The 14,241-nt window shown below is 37.3% G+C and overlaps 1 protein-coding gene across 2 annotated transcripts in view; it reads right to left on the reverse strand.

Moving 5' to 3' along the window:
* LOC139131377 (protein furry homolog) overlaps window positions 1-14,241 on the reverse strand; it is a 46,572-nt gene that overhangs the window by 26,582 nt on the left and 5,749 nt on the right. Inside the window, exon 1 of one of the 2 annotated variants that reach the window (XM_070697394.1) lies at window positions 10,987-11,171. The exons of the other annotated variant lie outside the window; for it this stretch is intronic. Coding sequence (XP_070553495.1) covers window positions 10,987-11,008 — 22 coding nt within the window. The 5' untranslated portion in view covers window positions 11,009-11,171. Of the gene's footprint in view, window positions 1-10,986; window positions 11,172-14,241 lie in introns of those variants that run through there. 2 annotated transcript variants of the gene reach the window in all.

Here is a 14,241-nt window from a genome sequence, read left to right on the forward strand (position 1 = left end):
ACAAGTCAGGTAATTTACAGGGACAAGCCAGGTAATTACAACTGCTACATCTTGTATGAGCAAAGTGGTACTGATCGAGGAATCAGAGATTTGAACTTTTCATTTCAGAGTAGTACTGGTATTTCATACAGACAACTGGATATGGGGAAGCAAGGACAATATGATTTTACCAAGGAAATAGTATTTTTCGTATTTCAATATCCATTCCAATGGTACTCTTTTGTTCTGAGGTCTTCCCCTGAGTCATATGCAATACAATGACAGTACTGCAGGGGTGTTAGCATGTAGATAGTTGTGAAGGCATCAATATTCATTGCTTCCTTATATAATAAAGCTAGTGTATCCACGGTCCCTCTTTCGAGGGACCATGCTGTATCAAAGAATGTTTATGGTCAGAAATCTTAGCAATAATTATATAAATGGTCAGAGATCTTTGCTGGGAGTTTAATAAATTTCATGTGTGTTGTACAAGAGAAGATACAAAAGTCATCATTGAGAACTGAACTTCTCAAAAGTTGATCGGAAGAAATGATTGTGTAATGGCAGAACATAAAATCTACTGACTAAGTTACAGATCTACTGCTAGGACACTCATGATTCTTATGACATGTCTGTATAAATAAAATGCAATTACAGTTGGCTTTGATGGATGAAGTTAATAGCAAGGATTTCAACGATGCAAATCTTGATGTGCAAATGTATATGCGTCAATAATACTAAATATGGTAACATTTCATTTAGATCACATGTTATGGACTCCCTTCTCTAAGGAACAGATTACAATTCAGTTGTTTATCTTGCCAATCTTTTCAATATCACACTCATGATACTAGTTTTTTTATTCTCTAATGGTATGATGTGAATTTAAATGGATATAAAACTATTTGACTTCCTATGTTGTTTATTTGGTGATAGACACATGAAAATCGAAGAAAAACAACTTTGAATGTCTTTGATAGATTTTACATGTAACTGTTGAGTAACTGTGTAATATTCTGTTTCTAAAAAGCATGTTAAAATTACATGATCAAACTTTAGCTTTGCTAACAAAATTCTACATTAATTAATAACGTGTTAATTTTTATTGAGATGCTAATTTTATTTCTTACAACAATTCTACATTAATTAATGATGTGTGTTCAAATTTATTGATATTCTAATTTTATTTTAACTCAGACATCAGACATCATGACTGGCTCTTACTGTAATTAGCTTTGGCAGGTTATTCACAGAGCAAGTTTTTTTTATACATGAAGGATGAAGGCTGACGGTTGGCTTCACACAGTGTGTGAATTCTCTCCTTCTCCTGGCCACCAATAAATGACTTTTTAGCAAGCCATAAGTAGTTGATATTTTGAACATTCTGAGTGGATATACTGGCAACTTGAACAATACTAGGCCTGACTAGCAGATACACACAATGACCAATCATCTATACCTTTGTTTGAATTGAAGAAGATGCATTCAACTCGAACGTAAAAGTAAATCTCTTTGGTGAAACACAAATCATGCTATAAAATGACTTGTATGATCTCCTTGCTTGGTCTACTACAATCTGCATCACTTTCCAGTTTCTTGTCTGATTATGAGTTAATGCAGATCAAAAGCAGCTGGGGACCTGTGTACATCCCTAGGTATTGATTGTGCATGCTGTTGCTGGCAGGAAAAATCATTATTTAATTGATGATGATTTTGAGGCCCATTTTTCTCTTTTCAAATATGAGTCCAGTTCTTCCACGCATATTGTTGTCATTCAACATTAACTTAAAGAAGACAACAGCTGTAACTTTTGAAAATATTTTTATCATTTCCTTTGACAGACCTATGTCTCTATTCTCTTCAAATAGACAATGACCAAATGCATTAAATATTGGCTTTGCAAGCAAGATGCAGTGTACAATATGAAATGTGAATTCTGGTGTGGACAAAAACAGATGTCCTCAGTACTGACATAACATATTTCACACTTATAGGCTGTTTTGAAAAAAGTTGAACACTGGACATTTTCACATATTAATCTTAGATTGCAACAAGGGATTTTGTTTCTCTATTTTACATCTGATGACAAAATTATTTGACCATTCCCACAACATAATAAATTACCGAATCTGATTTAGTTTTATGGAAGTTTGAACTGCTGACAGGTTTTCAACAACTATTTTAAAAACAAAATCTCCTGAATAGTCATTTAGCTTTATGCACAATACAAACACTGTTTACAAGTTATAACACTGGTGCAAAATTGTGCATGCAAATCAAAATACAGCAAAACCCCCTCTCCCATAAATGTACTGAGTTTCTTTGTCATGCGTGTGTGTTTGAATTGTTATTCTCCATGTTCCCTTAAAGAGGCACTCCCACTTGGTAACATTTTTAAAACACATTTTTTAATGCCAACGGTCGATATTTCACATGGTGACTGCGCGCGGATCGCGAGATATCGATAAAAACATGTCCTCAAAAAAGTTAAAGTTTGAATTCCGGTGGCCCACCTGAATTCAGCTTCCGAACATAGAACGTTCGGCACTGGGGCCATTGTCAACTAAGCTATGGAGTACGAATCTACGCTGACGCTGCTGTACGCACAGCAGTACCACTCACGTCGGTGAGCGGTCATGTCCCATGGGAGAAAGCCGAGTCCTACTGACTCGGTAAAAAAACAAAAAGCAAAGTTTGCTGATTCCACCAGAATTCGCATAGGTGACTAGCACAGATAGGTGCGGTTGATACATAGTATGCATAGTGGCCGCCGCGTGGCATACCACACGCGGCGGCCGCTATGTATCGAACCACGCGTAACTGTGTGGCAGACGACAAAATGTAGTCATCAGAGGCTACTAATATTTTACACGTAAAAACTGATATCTATGTGGTATTGTTTAAAAATTTAATACAACTAATTGAGAATAATGAAAACGACAAAAACTAAGGAGAAGTTTTCAAAAAAGATTACCGGAGGTAAAGGCATTGATAATGATGTATATAAAGTCATCGCAGTAGGAGGTAAATTAATTGCGTCATTCGAACGTTTTTGGACTCCTTAGAATATCGTCAATCAGCACAACAACACACTTTCGGGGGGTTTCGGGTCATAACCAGAAACGATCGTAAAACTTCGGGATGTGAAAAATACGCTCGGGAAATGACATGTTTTTATCGATATCTCGCGATCCGCGCGGAGTCGCCACGTCAAATATCGACCGTTGGCATTAAAAAAATGTGTTTTAAAAATGTTACCAAGTGGGAGTGCCTCTTTAAGGTATAATGCGCTTCAGGGACAGATATTCAGATTTTAAAATTTTTACAATTCTTTTCTAATCTACCACTTATGGAGGCTTTTAAAGCTCTTGGTGTAAGAAAAATTTTAACCATCCTATTTTTACGAAAATAAAAAATTTTATTCTTCCCTGTACAGTTAACACAGGGATGGTGGCCATTTTGAATTTCATATATTGGTAAATCTTTGGTAATTTGTTTCTCTAGTACCAAAATTTGCAAAGTGACTCCTGATTTTTATTCTGATTTCGAAAGAGTATGGTTGAAAGATTCCTCAAGGAAGTTTGAGCAAAAGTTTAAGCGTTTCACTTTCAAGGCACATACTACATTAATGTAAAACACTTGTAAAAATGCAGATTGATTGGTCCTTAGCCATTCAAATACATGATTGTTTTATTTTCTATCTTCACATGTAGAGTTGAGTAATTTATCGCATCTACAAGTCACATCTCACAGTACTCCTGGCAGAGCACAATAAAATTCAGGATAACAAAGCACAAATTTGCATCTGAGGAAGCGTTCAGACTTTCAAGTACCCTTATATTCTATAGGCTTTGGCTGCCTGCCAGATGTAGTCAGCTCTTTGGATAGTGATACACATCAGGCCACTTTCTAAATATATCCAATCACAATATGTGTGTATACAGTATTCTAATTTGAGGTATGAGACCACTGCCCTGAGATTGACAACATGATATGATAGTGATATTGACGGTTATCAAAGGGTCAACATCTCCATGTTGCCTGAACTTGTTCTTCCCTCTCCTCCTCTCCCCTCCCTCCCTCCCGCGAACAGCCTGCCATTCTGGCACACAGTCCATGTAGCCGACAATGAGATGCAAATGATATGCGGTCAAAGTTTCGTCAACTAACTTTCAGCTGGTTCTTCACTTTCTACTATTTTTATATTATTTTTTACAAAGGCACAGACTTATTCTACCAGCAACTTAAAACTGATAGTGATTTTGTAGCTCATTCTTTACTATTTTTAATAGTTTATGGTAGCCGGTAACAGACACTTCGTGTTCGTGTCGGCTACATGGATGATCTGCCGCCATTCTGTGCCACTGTTTTCATGTCTTGTACTATCCAGCAAACACACTGTTACAGTTTTCATCAACACACAAAACTTGCAATCTGACAGCAGTAACTTCACTCAAAACAGATTCTGCTGTAAGTGAACAAGTACGGTATTTCCCAGCTTTAATTTATGAAGGTCACTGCCAGTTTTGTAGGTCAGTTTAGTCCAACATATGACTAAATTTGGCACGCTACATGGCAAGTATTTAGTCTAAACCAAAGATTTACAATTACAGCTCTGGTAAGAATAAACCTCTGGCAGTTTTACTTTTCTACAGAACTGATCCTTCTGACATTCATACAATAGAGGCCATTCCACATTCTGTTTATCAGTGGTTAGCAGGAATTTCTCCTGGTACCATATTCCCCCCAGGGTGCAGCAATGAACTCTACAGTACAAGGCTCCCAGCAGGGTACCAAAACTCCACTCAAAATATTTATCCTAGGACCTTTCAGGAAGCACTGAGGACAAGAAACTCCCCAGGGCTGCATGGAGAGTCATAAATTCAGTGCATGAAATGTCAAGAGTTTGAGTGAACTTAAAAAAAATCTTTGAGGCACTTTCAGAATCTAATTATCAAAGAGCAGAGGACTCTAACAGACGCAGTTTCACATATCTCAATGACTGAAGAGAAACACATTCAACTTTGCCTTACAAGCTACGACCAAAATTGCATGCGGGAAGTGTACGTCAGATGAAGTCTGCCCTTGTCTTCCAGAATCCGTAAACAATCGAAGAATACCACATTTTGAGGTTTTAAATCGTGTTCCTCTACGACATTGATGAACACATAACATTTTCACCCTCCTTGTCCTAATCACATATCATTATCATCACATCATGCCAGAACAGAAAATTCTTGGGTTTCACCCATGGGTTTTAGGTGGGTTTGAATCTGCAGAGCCTCCAACAAACAGCTACATGTAAGTTCTGCTAATAAGACTAACAGTAATACAGCCTCCTTTCATCCACAATGAGAAAACACCAAACCAGCAGTACCATTTCTCCAAACACTGTACTTTTATCACAGCTGACAGTGCGACTGTGTCTCAGCAAGGCATCACAGCTGTCTCTCTGTGCAGTAGTCGGATACATCAGTGGAAAATGCAAGCCTGGGATGATGAATGACATTACCCTGAAGGCAAGTAACGCACACGTCCACAAGACTCAGATTTGCCTCCAGACAAAAGTTAGATCCCAAACTACAGATAAGAGACGTACTAATTATATGTACCACCCTGAATTGACGGATGTTCTCTTTCTTTACATTCATGCCTGGCCAAACATCAACAGAGGTGATTTCTTTATAATTTTACAGTAACCTGACTACTCTGACTAACAGTTGGATCAATTGAAACCACACAGGGTGAGATAACTCAATATTGACTGTGGTAGAATAAGAAGCTTTTCACTGCATGCACACTTAAATAAAAATGGAAATGTTATCAGCGCAGGTACGTTGAACCATAGACAGTGCAGCAGCCTAAGATTAAACCATTTTCCTGTCTGCTCTGATGATGGTGAGAGCCAGCTAGCTGTCATTTGCCAGTGTTTCCGTTAGTTTTTTTCTACTTGCGTACGATGTACGCATAGGCTCTGGAAAATTGCGTACAAAGTAAAAAAAGTCGCGTACGGTGACCACTGACCTCATAAAACCAAAACAAAGAAGTACCTCTAATACACAGAGGCTGCCGCTGGTATCAGTGGTGACGTCATCGTTCCCTAAATAGACGTCAAACAAATCTATTTTCTCCGCTGTTTCTGCCGTCTAAACTCTTGCATCGCACTTTGGAAGTCAAACTCTCCGATGTCTGGCCCTTGCAGTGTTATCATCATGATGTCATCGATGACGTTCTCATTTAGTCGACTTCGTTTTGATGTTTTTATCCGTCTGTTTTTGGCGTGTCCAAATCGGTAACTGTTGTGCTTGAAACCGAGGCATGCGGTGTTGAAATTCCAACGTCTTCGGTAGCGTTATTAGGTTCATTATTATCACCCGGCTCCGTGTCACGAACATCGTCGTTAACGCGTGGTTCTGTAGTCTTTGTTGTCTTCCACAGAGAATCTAGTGTCTTTTGACGTTTCGACATATTTATTTACGTCTAGCCCGGTCCGTGGATAGAGGATCAACAGTCAAATAGCAAATAACACGTGCGTGGAGAAGCGACTCGAAATGATTGTGCAAGCCCGTGGGAAAGAAAAAAACATCGTGTGATGATAAAAGTTTATTTGTTTCTAAGTTATTTAGGCACGTCTTGTCATTGGTCGAAAGTCAATGTGCGTGGAAATGATTGACAGCTACAGTATTGATTTGTAGATAGGAGAAACTATGTTCAGTCTGCGCTGGTATGTGAACATCAACGAACGTGACCTGAAACTCGCTAGGGACGTCTTTGGTACGCGTTCACTCCGTGCTATTTATAGTTTCAACAGGTCGACGCCCCACTTACTTGCGTGTGCTGAGAACGTCTTTGAACACATACGCGAACAATTTGATTTTCAGTCGAGAGCCAGAAATTTGCGTACATCCGTACGCAAGCGATTTTATTTTGCGTACAGAGCCATAAATATGCGTACAGTACGCAAGTTTGTACGCTAACGGAAACACTGCACTGATGTCATTTGAAGAGGGCATTTCACTAGTTATTTTTTATTAAAAATAATTTGCTGGTCATAGGGAAACAAATAGAAATCAACAGGATTTGAAAAATATTTCAATTCACAAGTGCCTACATACCAGTTTACACATCAAAATATTACAGCAATTGATAAAAAACTCCATTTGTCCAGTATTTCTAATACAGCTGTTTTGTGAACCTGAACACATAAAATGAACAAATTACATGTACACAAATCGAAATTAATGTTGACTACCTTTCCTTTGGCAAATGTTTTCTCCATCACAATCTCAGCTCAGGGTACACAAACCTCTAGCCATACACCTTTTCCAATATTTCAAATAGATTGTTTTGACCAACATGTACATACATAGGGATGAACTGAAGAACTGACACAAAGGATAACTCAACTTGTAATTTAATTCACATTATACTATTCCGCTAACTTTGAAATCTCAAGGGTACCAAATTGGGAACTGATTTCTTTAACTCATGCTGCACTAAAGAAAGATTTCATCCTTTTAACAGTAAGTATGTAATTGTACACACACGAAAAATGCATCTTTTCATCGGGTATTTAACAGAACCTCGGGGGGAACATCAGAGTCCCAGCAGAGCTGAGTTCTGACGGAGAGAAAGCACTCAAATTAGGAATAATCCTGTGTGAATGCACACAGACTGTCCATGACCCTAAACATCACTGACTCATGTTCTGTGTGGTTGATTGTGATTGCTGCCACTTAGTTGCAGTGTAAGGCATCACTTCAATGACCTCATGTGAACTTCAATACAATGATCGATTCAGGCTGAGGCCATGCAAGGAAGCGCTGTTTGTGTTCTCAGCTCGAACCTTACAAAATGCACTTCTTGTGAATGATTTGCATTGACGTAATTACAGTCACTTCTCCTTTTTTCAACATAGACATGGCACAGTAGCATTACAGAACCACCAAATCAACTTATTAATGAATTAATTGTGAAGATATATAATATGTTTCTGCTCCTTCAATTCAGGCAGAGTCTGTATTTTATCTTGGTCAGAAACCATGGATGATAAAAAAGTGAATGACAAACAAAAAACTCAATTATGATCCAAGGAAAAGGGTTTTGCCCTATTTAAATTACTGTGTGCAAATTTTCATAATATGCCAAAATTACGCCATGGAAATTGTGAATACGCATGATACCAAAATCCCATTCAGATTTTGTCCAGAAATGTCCATTTGTAAAATTGAACAACATAATTCGGAAATTTATCGTTTTGGGGAAGTTAAAATAAAAATTTCGTCATTAGATTTACTCACTTCCCAAAACTTTCATTTAGAGGAGGAATGAAAGGGTTTTCGATCAAACCATGATGATGTCCCTTTGCAATGTGTACATTTTAATCATCCATGATATACAGGTATGAACTCTATGTACAATCAATGTGTTGATAAATTAAGCATCATAAATAGAAGACATGATTTACGGTGTTGACCAACATTTCCTGGTATTTATTGTTATGACCAGCATTTCCTGGTTTTGATACTGATAGTATACCAATACAGTACCTGGTCAAGAGGTGTACCAGTCATGTTTATTAAAACACAATAAAACCAAAATTTTCCAAAATTTTGATGAAAATGAGAGGCAGTAAAAGCTGAATAACAGACCGAATGATCTCTCTCTCTCTCTCTCTCTCTCTCTCTCTCTCTCTCTCTCTCTCTCTCTCTCTCTCTCTCTCTCTCGTAACATAACAAACAACATTCACGACAGATTCATGATAACAGCGTTCAAAAAAACATGGGACAAAAAAATTACATTGATGACCGATGCAAAGCAATTTCAGGAAATGCACACTATAGGGACTGGAATCTTAATAGACTATATAAGTACTTGTTGATGTTCAAAACATTATTATAAAGTTGATGAAGGTTATCAGCCAGTTCAGAGAGCATGACCACAACTATTTTACACTAAACTTCCCCAGTCCAAAACAAAATTTCTACCAAACTATGTGCCCTCAGTCTTAGCAATTTTAAGTTCATGCTACTTCCCTATGCAACACTGATTCCCTTAGGGTACAGTTTAACTGTACTTTCACTGAACAGAACATGAATGTCTAAAATTTCTCTAAAACTGAACAAATCTGGTTGATTCCAGGTGCTGAGCCGGTTTAATACTGAACAGGAGTGTGCTAATGTGAACATGTACTGAAAGCATAACCTCACTGTTACTGTACAGTGTTGGAGTCTATGATGTTCATGTCGTACATCACCAATGTTTGAGAATATTTCTGCAAGTGATGTTACATGTAATCTGTGATGACTGTATACAAAAAAAATATCTGAACTTTAAAGAAAGAAGATGCAATATTTGGCAAGATCTTTGGAAAACCAGTGATACATATTAACAATTGAGAGTTCTTCTTTGGAATGGGAGCTCTACAAACTTAAAGTTAATGTTTGACAGCGTTTCAGTACAGAGTGGTAAAAATCTGTTGGAATGCTCATTTTATGTTGTTTTTAATAACAGGACAGTTTATTCAAACTGTGCAGTTTTTAACTTCAGTTAGGTAAGCTGGTTTCACAACAAAATTACAATGCCAGTGCACTGCCGTCGTTGTTCAATCAGAGAGATAGAGAAAGCACTATGACACGTGAATCAGTAATACCCCAGTACATATATTCATGATGATGGGAAAATCTGAGAAGTATCAGGCCCTGCTGATTGAGTAATTTGAACCTACCATGGTACCAACCAACACTTCAGCAAGAATGTTTCACATAGGATTCACTGTTGCTAAGGTATTAGACATGCTGTTGAAATTCCAGTGATACATGCAAGTTCTCTCACCTTAAGAAAATTGCTTTCTGCAGCGAGTCAACAATTTGTTCTGGGTCAAATTGGTCAGTTCAGTTTGTTCTCAATCATTATATTCCATTCCTTCTTCCTGTATAAGACCAGCCAAACAGCAATATGGGTTGAAATCAACTCAGCCAGAGATGGGGCTAGCATTAGAGGTAAAAAATGATTTTTTTTGTGGCCTCAGGCCCAGTAACATCCTACAATAGTAAACTGGCCATGTAGACAAAAAGCCATTATCTGAATTACAGTAGTCCTACAGTGGATTTGAAAATAACATTGAAAAAGGCTAATACAAGCTTTGTACATACTCCTGGGCTAGCTACATCACTGTCAGTCTGTTAAAGATTATCTCTAGACACTTCAAACTTCATGAAATTATTCATTTGCTAAAGCAGCAAGTTTCTATGAAGCTGTATCAGGAAGCACAACACACCAACTTCTCGTGTGTTGAAAGGTCAGCAGTTCAATCATATGCCCCATGGCACATGTACTGCGTCCTCTAATTTAACCTTTTCATGTTTTTGTTTAGTTTTGAGTTTCAGGAAGTTTCAAAGATCACTACTTAGTTGGCAGCATTGACCTTATGAACTTTACCATCTGGGCAAACAAGAATGACATGTGGAAGACTAGACAAGCCAACTTTCAAGCAAACTTACTGAGCAATTCTTTGCCCCACTGCCTTGTACATAGGCCTAACTACCAAACTGAAAAATAATGATTGACAACTTTCGTGGTACTTTGCCCATGAATTAAAGGGAACTTGTTGAATGTAAAACCCACTCGGCAACCGTTATCACATGTCAGTCACGTCCTAAGACTGCAAGGGTCCAAAGTGGCAATTTTTTTGTATTTTGAGAAGTGGTTGCATTCACGCTGAAGCCAGAGTGCATGATAGGTAGATTTTGGGATTGGAATTTCAAGAAAGTTTGTCAACAAAATGTTGTTGAATTGAATGGTTGTTCAATTTTTGTGCATTATTCAGTTGTCCTACAGAAACACCAATTCAGTACTCAGGTATTACAGGTATAAGATAACCAGGCAATCTGAATACTGGGCATCTCAAAAAACCTACACAAAATGTATTACAAAATTGAAGAAACTGAAGTCATGGTATAGAGGTTAGACATGTAGTAAAAACTGACAAAGATCAGAGCTACTGACCATACAATAATCTTCTTATCATCTTATATCGTTAAAACGACGAAGTTAGGGGTATAAATCAAGAGGCTTTCAGGTACACCTGTTCATCCTGCAGACGTTGGGAATTCACTACTGTACACACAGCCATGGAACCAGGAGTTACAATATCATATTTGGCCTCACACTCACAGTGCTCGGGACCTGAAAGAGATCTTGTGCCAGATCAGCAGACTACTACAAACAGAAATCCTACCTCTGATTGGCCGTTTAAAGCGAACATGTCAGTCTTCTGGGCCAATTACAACAACACTATGTAACCAGACCAATTCACCTACAGTTTCTCAAGTTCTGTTGTATTAAGCTATCGGGATACCGAAATTTGAGAATCCTTTATGTTTGGTAATTATATACAGTGTACAGTCTACAGTTATAATTGTGAAAACAATGGTTAAACTGTTGATTACACGACATACTATACTGGCAAAGTCAATTGTTTTTGTGGAGGGCATATTCATGTATTATTGATTAACCCATATGTAAATACCTTATCAGACCATAAGCAATACAATTCAATTTACAACACTTCATGTCACTGTATGCACAAGGACTGACCTGAAGGTCAAGTCTGATCAAATTCAAGTTCAGGAAGGAAGTGGGGGGGGGGGGGAAACAGAAACAGAACCACAGAAAGGGCAGACCAGGTCACAGTTAGATGTCCTCAGAATGAGTGGTATCGTGTTACCAGTGTCAACAATACAGCCTTCAGTTTTTATACTGCTAAAGGTAGAACCCTGTGCAGCAACAAGCACCCATCACAATTTGGAACTTGTTCAACATGTATTTAACATGGTACACATGTACAACATTGGCTTCTTCTACACTAATTTCAGAATTCTATTTTGTACATACATGTATTCATCGCTGTAAGATTTGATTGCAATCTTTCATGCACATTTAGTACAGTTTAAAATTTTGCCGGACAATTTGGAAATTCTCTTGCAGTTGTATCCTTCATTTGTAAGAGTTTGAAAACAATGTAAAACAAATATTTACAAGTGTTGACAAAATATTTACAAATTTAATAAAACTGCTGATAAATATTTACTTTTCCAAGTCACAATGTAGATATCTAAAATTAGCTCTATTGGCCTTGAACTTGACTCAAAAGCACAGTAAAATGTGTGTTATGCTGTTTAGCAATGGCAAGATTTGTGAGCATTTGATTTATGACAAAAAATCTCCCCTGGTTATCACATCTTTGATTGCTGTCATATAGAATTCAACAACACAGCCATAAAGGTGCCGGCTACATCAGAGTGCTTCACAACTTCCATCACCAACGTAACAACTATAAGACCTCACAATAGCTGCCTTTACAACCATCCTTGTAAAAAAAAAAAGGAAACTGTATATCTGTACCAGTCATAAAAACGGCCATTTCCTCAGATAGTGATTAGCAATAACAGTAGGATTTTTCACCAAACTGCCCACCCACTTGCTGAGGTTGCAGACGACCTTGTGAACGGTGATACTTAAACGGCTCCATCACTTCAATGAGACGCGTCGTCAAAGTGATGTCTCATCAAAGTTCTCTCTTGACTAAAATGCAATTAAATGAGGCCCTTCATATCTTAAAGGATGACTATTTTACAATCAGATATTACCTACAAGAAGAGACACCATCCGTTTACAGTAATTCAGCTTGCCAAGCATAACTCTTTATGTTTGGCAATTAATCTGGATTTAAGGTAGAATGTGCCTCGGGGGCAGATATTCACTCTCTCAAATTTTACAATTCTTTTCTGATCTACCGCTTGTAGGGGTACATTTCAAAGCTCTTGGAGCAAGAAACATTTTCACTGTCATAGTTTTTTGAAAATCTAAAATTTTATTTTTTCCTCATAGTGTTAACACAGGGATGGTGGCTATTTGGGATTTCAAATACAAGTAAATGTCAGGTAATATGTTTCTCCAACATCATACTTTGTACAGTGACCCCTCATTTTTATTTCTTGATTTGGTGAGAGCAAGGTTGAAAGTTTCACTGAAGAAAGTTTGATCAAAAGTTTACATCTTTCGCTTTCATGATGCAATCTACCTTTTAAAATCCTCTTCTCCACTCTGACAAGAACTTCACATTATCTGAAAGTTGTGATTGTGTACAGTACAATAAATTGGATGATATTTGCTGACCCTGTGGATTTAAATATAATTTGGCTGATTAGAAAGTCATAACCCTTTGCAAATGACACGACAAATACATTACTTATACTTAACACATCCATTACCGTAATGACACTAGATTTGCAATCAAGATTTTTCTATCAGTGTCATATTTTCAGTAGTAGGAAGTACCAATTTTGCTTATTGGTAAATTTTCACAAAATGAAACCGGAATTCTGATGAGTTTAGGATGCTGGCTCTGATGATTACTTACAACTCTATAGAAATATGTTATTTTGTGTATAATTTTACCCTTTCAGTACTGACGGTAATTTTCCCACAAGAATTTCAATGCAACATTTTACTAATTTTTATGAATTTTTCTGTAAATTTTTTGATAATTTTGGACCCAACTGGACATCAAATTTCATTAGCTTCATTTTTTATCAAAATTTTGGCAAACAATCTGAAAAAAATTGACTGGGGTACATTTTATAGAGGTGACAAAAAATGCCTTTGGCGCTCAAAGGGCTATAACAGAGCCCCCTTTCTGGCTTCCACTGTGGTGTTCCTCATTACACAGTGAGATAACACCTCAATGTCTATCCTGTACATCGGCAAGTGGAATGATACTGAAATTTTGGCAAAAGTATGGATCTCAATTCAATACAGGACAAGAGTGAAGGTTAGGCGGATACACACAGCATTTTAAATTCATGACTAGTAACCTAGGGAGTCATTAGGTTCAGGATTAGGAGAGAGTATACAGCTGGGGATTCCAAGTAAAACCCCTTTCACTTTGTGTCAAAGGGATGTCTCTTATACTTGCCACTTTAACTCACTATAAATCACTAAAAAAAATCACTGATGACATACCGGTAATATTTACATGAATATCTCAAAAGTTAGGGGAAATGGTCACTACGTCAAAGAATGAAGGAATTGTAATAAACTCAAAACAATAAAACAGAAACAGCATTACCAGTAATATACATTTCTATATTTCCTCCCAAACAGAAAATAAAAATTTTCGTCTTTGCTGCACACACATTTCCGTCAGACAAGTTCATGCATTCATAAAACTTTGTATAGCACCACTGCTTATGGCTATTA

The sequence above is a fragment of the Ptychodera flava genome, chromosome 4 (genome assembly GCF_041260155.1).
Source record: "Ptychodera flava strain L36383 chromosome 4, AS_Pfla_20210202, whole genome shotgun sequence".
Lineage (NCBI taxonomy): Eukaryota > Metazoa > Hemichordata > Enteropneusta > Ptychoderidae > Ptychodera > Ptychodera flava.